We start from the raw sequence: 8,403 nt of genomic DNA on the forward strand, positions 1-8,403 counted from the left end.
CGCCTAGCTGCATTTTTAAGTGCCTAAATATCTTTGAAAATCTGGCCCTCAGTCACTTTTTAACATAGGACTTTGGCTCCTAAGTCACTATGGCACTTAGGAAAATTTTATCCCTTATCTGTAACTTTATCAATACTTACTGCCAAATACTGGGGTCGACAGGTTCTCTAACCTGGATACACTCGATGGAAATCCAGCTACGACACCAACAATTCCATCAAAGAAGCTTGAGTGAGGAGCTGCCACAAAGATTGGGGCTTCCAAGGGACCTGCTACTTTCCCCTTCACTTTAATTTGGAAGCCCATCAAGAAGAACAAAGCACGACCTAAGCACTGGAAGGCACATTGGATCACTTTCCTTTAAAAAGAAAATAAAACGAATAGCATGTGTAAGTGAATAAACTCCATTACGTGCCCCGGCCACCATTTCTTTCCCACTTTAGAATAAAGAGCATGCAAGTAAGGTTTCCATATCATGCATTATAACTACTGGACTCATGCACCAGCTATGTGGGAAGTCAGACACTACTGCCTCCTTTTTACGTTAAAAACTACAGGGATTCCGCTTTGAATCAAAATTAGCCAGTCAAATAACATCAATCCTATTTTTTTAAATGATCCGTTTTAATAAAGAAACCCTGATTAAGATGGAAAATGATCATGTTCCTTTAAAGAGGAACTTTAACTCTCAGCTACTCCCCGGTTTTGCTGTAACCCACTTCCTGTTATTATTCGCACCTGGCATCATATGGCTGCAGAGAGGGAAGAATCTGGAATGCACCCAAGATATTGAAAGGCCCAAAGCGGAGCGATCAAAACCCAGAATCCCTGCTTATAACAGATATAGCTGTGAAACAGCCCTTTGATGACATCACACCTAACAGAAAAGACTTGTGAGCGGCCACAAGTGTTTTTGTTGTCATGCATAATAATATTGAGCAATCTGGGTACAAATGTGGCCAAATACAAACTTTACCTATTATGTAACATCAGCAATATATGGGGATGTATTTTTTTGTTCCCATCATCCTTGGGCAGAATTCCAAGGTGTTTTACTTCCTTTGTTAAGGAGTACCCCACGCCGTGGCCCAAATATTCCTTTCCAGCACCACCTCTAAGGAAAGGCCTGGCTTGCAAAGTGTCTATCTTTAACATCTAAACTAGCTCCCAAGGTCTCTGCTGCAATGAGCTGAGCAAACTACATAGCCCACCACACAGAAGAAGATTTTCTGATATTTGCATGAGGTTGCAGAAACTTTATTTCTGTTTTACAATCACTCAGAGAAAATGCACTAAAATGCTGTTGAATTGAAACATATGAAGCAGACACATTCTCCACAGCATGTATTTGCAATATTTCTTTGATCATGTTAATAATAAGGAAAAAAATTATTAAAGTTTGAAGCTTTTAAAATACATCGCTAAAAGTTACCTAAAGTTTGACAATTGCTTTTTACCTCTTCCATCCCGTGAGCGGCACAGACCCTCTCTCAGGGTGGCAGAAAGTCACAACTGCTGCAATTGGCCATGTTAGCAGCAAAATTAATGCAATGCATATGGCACGAAATGGAAGCAGGATAATCCCCAACAGGACAGTCTGGGAGGGGAAAAAAAAGGAAGAAAATGCACCAACAGAAATCACTGACCACTGATTTGCTCTGGTTACATAATGTGGACTTTAAAGTACTTATGTCACTGCTACATGATTAAAAACGAAAAGTATTATGTGATTCTAACACAACTACAGATGTTTACATAAAAGGAGGGGGAAGTTATTTTCTTTTACAAACGGTGCTTGGGAAAATTCTATAGTTGGAATTGGAATTTCTGAATCTTTAAGTAAAGGATCTTACAAGAATGACTGGCATAGGGGATTGGAAAACTTATTTATTTAGCGTGTGCATAGTAGTCTAGCCAAGCGATGACATCTTCAGTGGCATGATCCAATTCGTCTAGGCCATCGCTGAACCTAGTCAGCAGGCATTCCTCGACAACGTGCATCATCGGCAGTGTCGCACCGCAGCTGCACAAAGGGCTGTAACAAAGGCCTCAGCAATACTGGTTGGCTACACAGAGACCTTGCCCAGTCTGGAACCTGTTCAACAGGGACCACTGGCAATGGGACAGGTCAAAACCAGGCAGGCAAATTGTGGGGTTGGCAACAAGGGACTGGTTGGGGATTATAACAGATAATCATTCCTCTCACCAGAGTGTTTCCGCCCTAACATCCTGGCGTGGCGGACTGGAAATGGTAATGGTCGCCTCCAGGTGACCAGTTCACATCCAGTCCAGATAGCTAGTAACCAAACATCATTACCAACTGACATCTGCTTGATGTGTCTCAGTCCTGGTCCTAGGGAACACATCCACAACAAGCCGACTGTAACGTGCACTAATGTTGGTATAGCCTCAGCAGAAACACCAAGATGGAAACAGGCTAAGTCCCCCCTGCATGAGTAGCTTGAGCTTTAGTGGCACTCAAGCATCCACACATGCGCACACACCCTGATGAGCTAGCTATGTCGAGCATGAAGCCCCAGTTACCTGCAGCTAGACATTTATGGGCGTGGTTGGGAACTGAATTAGGGGGAACACTCAGGTTGTACCCTGAGCTATAAATGTAGTGAAGCCATACCTAAATTGCTTGTTCACCCCAAAGACAATCTCTACTATTTAAGTTCTAGCATAGTACGAGTATCCCATGTCATTACGGCTGCCCAGGAGATATCAGTTCTATGGACAATAAAGTCTTCAGTCCGCAGTCACTCTGGGAATTTTTCACAAACACTGAAGTCACTTAAAAGTATTAAAAACATACAGGTTTGATGATGAAGACAACACGATCTATTTTACTTCCTACCTCCTGACTGCTTTGAAATGTGCCTCTTTGAATCCTCAAAACACACTGAGATAGAGCCTCAACTTTATTTTTCATAAATTTAGAAAAAACTTTGTTTAGATAGGCTAAAACTAAAATGCACTCTGTTCCTGAGCTGAGCTGTTGAAGGGAAAAAGACACAGCTTCCCTGTTCCTTGGTCAATGACAAGAACAGACTCAATATTTACACATAGTATAATACACACAAAGCAGTCTTGCCACAATCAAACTGTTCCTCTTCGACTCAGTTCGTAAAGCTCTCTCAAACATGCTAGGTAGGTACATCATAGACACACGTACCCAGGAAAATGCAGACTGGATAATCCAGCTATTCAGTAAGGGTTATAAAACTACAAACCATGCTAATATGAATGCAAATATTTGACATGGTATTAAACTTTATCATGATGTAACCATATCCTGCTTTATTCTACAATACTGCTGCTGTATTTAACAGAATAAATGCACAAACCATATTCATCCAAAGGCATACTGGATGTCATGAAGCCTCTCAACATAACTAATCACAATGAAAGAGCTTAATGTGTTGTATTTAAGTTGAATCTTGAAATAATTTTGCAATGTTTTTCAATCAGGTCACAAACAACAGAAAGTAGAAACAGAAGAATTAGTTTTGGGAAACCCCCATTTGGAAAGTTATATCTGAAGGATCATTACATCCACAGCCATTTAACAATGAATTTCCAAAACCGGACAGGTACATTGCAGCAAGAAGCGTATCGTACCAAAAACGAGCAAGTTGTGTTAAGTATTTTAGTGCCATATCAGGTGATTGGTTCTTATTAGCAATCATGCAAGCTTTACCTTTTTTTTTTTTAAACCTGCAACTAAATAGCAGCATTCCTCCCTCAAAGACAGCACTTCTAATCTGATCTTTACAAATGACTACTTCCTGTTCAATAAAAGCAAGGCCAAACAGCTGCCCCAATCAGGAAATAACTTCCGGAAAGCAATTTCTGATTCATACAGCTGAATGATCATTACCAAACTATATCACTGTCTTGATTCTTACCTCTCCCCTTTAAATTAACTAAATGTTTGTAATTCACGTTGGAGATTAAAAACATTTCTAAGTACTATTCATTCTATTCTTCAATATACTCCATTGGCTACAATGTTCCTTTTGTCTGTCTCTCTCATCTCCTTCAGCATTCCTTCAATCTTGTCGTGACATCCTACTATTCCAAAAATAATTGGATCATCTCCAATCAAAAGTAAATTTGTCCTTATTTATCTTCTAAATCCATCAGCTATCGCATCCAGGAAAATCTGAGCCCTATTATTATTACTAGCATTTGTCCTATATCTGGGAAGTTAAAGTTTCCCATGATCACGCAATTCCCATTATTATTTACTTCATTAAAAACATTAAAGAGGTCTCTATCCATATCCAAATCAGATCCCGGTGGTGTATAGCACACCCCAAGCACTATCCCAGTGGAGGCTCTAGTAGCTTTCTTCCCCAGTGTAATTTTTGCCCAGACAGACTCTGTCTTATCCATTCCATCACTTCTTATTCCTTTACAGTCGACCTCATCATTGATATACAATGCTACTCTACCACCTTTGCCTTTATTTCTGTCTTTCCTAAATAGCACATACCCTTCAATACCTGTACTCCAGTCATGACTACTATTCCACCATGTTTCTGTTATCCTTATATCATCTGCTTTCACTTCCTGCACCAGTAGCTCTAGTTCCTCCATTTTGTTACCTAGGCTCCCTCGCATTGGTGTATCTTAATTTTTGCTATTTGGCTTTGCTCACGTTCTTTACCTGATTAGGCACAGACATTCTACGGCCAGTATCACCTATCAGACTGGTATCTAAACCACCCTTCCTCCTTATGTCCATTCTCCTACCCACGGCTGTATCCTTTCTTACTTCGTTTTCTTCCCTCTCAATGCTAAACTAGAGAAGAGCATTTGTTTGTGTGCAGAAGTTTGAACATGAACATTCTATGCTGTCCAATGTCCACAAGAAAGATTCAGCGAGTAAAATGTGAGTGAAAATCAGGATCTTTAGTTCCCATTGGCCCCTTGTCTCTCTGTCAGGCCTTGACCTGCAAGGTGCACCTCACGGGCAGAACCCAGCGCTCATGGAAAACCCCAATGGCCTCGAGGGGGCTGTGAATGGGTGCCAGGCTCACCACACACTGCACCTTGCAGCACTGGGGCCTGAAACTGTACCATTGTGTAATCTCCCCCACTCCCCCTATAGCTTTACAGGAACATACTTTAGTGAGTGCTGAACAAAGTGGAGATTATTGTAGAAAGCTGGAGTAATGGACCATGGTTTCAAATTGCAGGCTTCTGAAAACAAGTTTCTGTATTCTATAACCGGGTCTGCTAGTATGGAAACCTACATCTTTGGGGAAATCGCACTGAAGCCAATGGCACAATTGAGAGGCATGGGGTCCATGCTTGCAGATCCTGGTGTGTTTGTATTTAAGAAGCATTTCAGCCCACCATTAAAGCAGGTCAAATTTGGCTCAAAGTTTAGATTTTAATACTATAGGATTTTAATGTTTTAAAATAATTGTTTCCACATATTTTAATTCTAAAGGGTGAAAGGAAAAAAAGTCTGTCATCCAATCCCCTGCAGCATTTGCATCCACTACCCCGTAGAATCTAGTTCAATTGAGCCTTTCAACTCAGCAAAATCTGTTAACGATAATGTGAAACTGGCTACCCTCTTTGCATTGTCCAAGCTAACCGATAAATAAGAGATAGTCAACATGTAAAAAAAAAAAAAAAATTATATGTTTTCAAATTATTTAATTTTAATTTGAAAAGAACAGGAAAGAATTTTTAAAGTGCTTAATATGAGTACTTTTAAGATCAATATTATAATAATTCAGCTTTTTATACTACCATCTCAAAGCGAGGCAGGTATCATTCACATTGTATAGATTAATAACCCAAGGAACAGTGTTTAAAAGTTCATAGTTATAACAAAAATAATGTTTTAAGCTATGTTCTTTCCTACTTTATAAATAACAACCGTAGCCCTCAGGCTGCAAATACTTATGCAAGGGTGTAACTTTATTCACATGAGTTACAATTTTGATGTCAGTGGGACTACTCATTTACATAATTATTTCACCTGCTTGTTTGCAGGACTGGGTCATTAGATTGTTAAAGTAAGATCATTTTAAACAGTGACTTACTCTTTATGCTGATTTCTTTTACATTTCCCCTAAGCTTTGATAATATAAACAGCCTAGTCATTGTCACTTACTGCTATTCAATTTCACTTTCAAGGTGACATGAACCAGAAAAATGAGGAAATGATTGGGAAGGAAATGTTTCCACTGGATTTGTTTTCCCTGAAAAAAATTTCTACTGCTGTTGAGCATTTTATAAAATGCTCCCCCACCCCACCAGAATCTAAAATCCCAGTGCTCCAATTGGATCTAATTGTATATTAGAGCCAACTCATGGGCCTATTTTGATCTTATGGTACCAGAGTGCTAACATCAAAAGTAATTGCACCTCAGAAGTTCTATCCTTGAATTCAGTGACTCTCAAACTTTTGTACTGGTGACCCCTTTCACATAGCAAGCCTCTGAGTGCGACCTCATAAATTAAAACCACTTTTTAAAATATATTTAACACCATTATAAATGCTGGAGGCAAAGTGGGGTTTGGGGTGGAGGCTGATGGCTCACGACCCCCCCATGTAATCACCTTGCGATCCTCTGAGGGTTCCTGACCCCCAGTTTGAGAACCCCTGCTTTAATTGGACCCAACAGCCACTGTAAACTGAGAGATTAACTTTTCAAAAATAATAATAATAATAATAATAATAATAATAATAATAATAATAACATTTCAGTGCAATGGGAGCTACTTTTTAGGGGGGGGGGAGATCAACGTTTACCGAGACACAGTATTTGGAAACTAGCGCTGTGGGTTTCGGCGAGCTGCGTGAGGGCGATGGGGTTGGTCTGTTGGTATAAGCGGCTCCTCCTGTCAGCCCACCGTCGAAGCGCTCGGCGCTGCACTATGTCCGTGCAAGCGCCTTGCAACGACCCCGGGGACACGCGGACAGGGGGGGAAAGACAACCACCGTGTCCAGCTAGTGCACACCCCCGCCGGGGGGGCAGACGGGCCGCTCCCCTGAAGAGCCCCGAGGGAGAGACGGCTGGAGGGAGGCGCTTTGCCCCTGGCACGCCGGAGGCCGGCTACTCGCCGCCCGGCATCGACTCCAGCCTGGGCGGAAGGACTGCACGGGAATAAACCGCCTCATGCCCTTGGCTGGGGGAGCGGGGCCCGGACCCTTACCCGCTCCCGGGCGCCTGTTTATTCCCCGTTGCACGTGCCCCGTTTGCAGGGCTGCCCCGTTCCCCCCGCCCCGCGCCGCCGGCCTTACCCGCGCTTTGTCCTGGGCGCTCAGGCGCCCCTCGTGCACGAAGGGGTTGCGGACGCTGGGCGGGTAGAGCGACTGCTGCCTGGGCAGGGGGAAGAGCCGCGGCGCCATGGCCCCACCGCGCCGGCCGCCGGGCTCCGAGTCCCCGCCGCCGGGCTGCTCCACCTCCCGCCGCCACCTGCGCATGAGCCGCCCGGGGGGGGCTGCCCCGAGGGATTCCCAGCCTCCCTCCTGGCGTGGCCGCCGCAGGCGGGGGGGGCTCGGCTCCCGGCCTTTCACGTGTCCCTGGGGGCGGGGGGGTCCTGCTGGGCAGCCCCTGCCCCGGCCGCAGCCAGAGCCCCCAGGAAGGCTGGGAACGGGAGGGGGGATTTAATGGCAGCTCGCCCCCCCCCCCCGTGTAAACAGGTCTCTGTGGGAACTGTCCCCAGAGCACAGCCAACCCCAGGGCCCTTGTGGCCCCCAGCTTTGGGGGCTGGGAAGGGAACCACCCCCCCGTTCCTCCTGCAGGAGCTGTGACCAAAGTAGGAGGCTGGACCCCCACACTTCCCACCTCCTTGGTCTCCGGCTAGTGGGGGGTGGACCCTTGCCGGCACCCCAAACCTTGAACAGCAGGCCCCCTTCTCAGAGGCAGCACACACAAAGCCTCACATCTCTCTATTTGTGGTACCTATCTGGCCTCCATCACTGTAGTATCTACGTGCCTCACAATCTTTACAATATCTAGGGTGACCAGATATCCCAATTTTATAGGGACAGCCCTGGTTTTGGGGTCTTTTTCTTATATAGAACAGGAGGACTTGTGGCACCTTAGAGACTAACAAATTTATCAGAACATAAGCTTTCGTGGGCTACAGCCCACTTCATCGGATTCATAGAATGGAATGAGCCATCTTGATTATCACTACAAAAGGTTTTTTCTCCTCCTGGTAATAGCTCATCTTTATTAATTAGCCTCTTACAGTTTGTATGGCAACTTCCACCTTCTCTCTGTGTATATATATCTTCTTACTATATGTTCCATTCTATGCATCTGATGAAGTGGGCTGTAGCCCACAAAAGCTTATGCTCAAATAAATTTGTTAGTCTCTAAGGTGCCACAAGTATTCCTGTTCTTTTTGCGAATACAAACTAAC

At 43.9% G+C, this 8,403-nt stretch overlaps 1 protein-coding gene across 1 annotated transcript in view; it reads right to left on the bottom strand.

Moving 5' to 3' along the window:
- LPCAT2 (lysophosphatidylcholine acyltransferase 2) overlaps positions 1-7,471 on the bottom strand; it is a 48,935-nt gene extending 41,464 nt beyond the window's left edge. Inside the window, exons 1-3 of the mRNA XM_037877793.2 lie at positions 7,274-7,471; positions 1,458-1,597; positions 141-358 (exon numbers count right to left, since the gene is read on the bottom strand). Of these exons, the coding sequence (XP_037733721.1) occupies positions 141-358; positions 1,458-1,597; positions 7,274-7,456 (541 nt within the window). The 5' untranslated portion in view covers positions 7,457-7,471. The remainder of the gene's footprint in view (positions 1-140; positions 359-1,457; positions 1,598-7,273) is intronic.
- Positions 7,472-8,403: the final 932 nt, after the last annotated feature.

This window comes from Chelonia mydas, chromosome 12, assembly GCF_015237465.2.
Source record: "Chelonia mydas isolate rCheMyd1 chromosome 12, rCheMyd1.pri.v2, whole genome shotgun sequence".
NCBI lineage: Eukaryota > Metazoa > Chordata > Testudines > Cheloniidae > Chelonia > Chelonia mydas.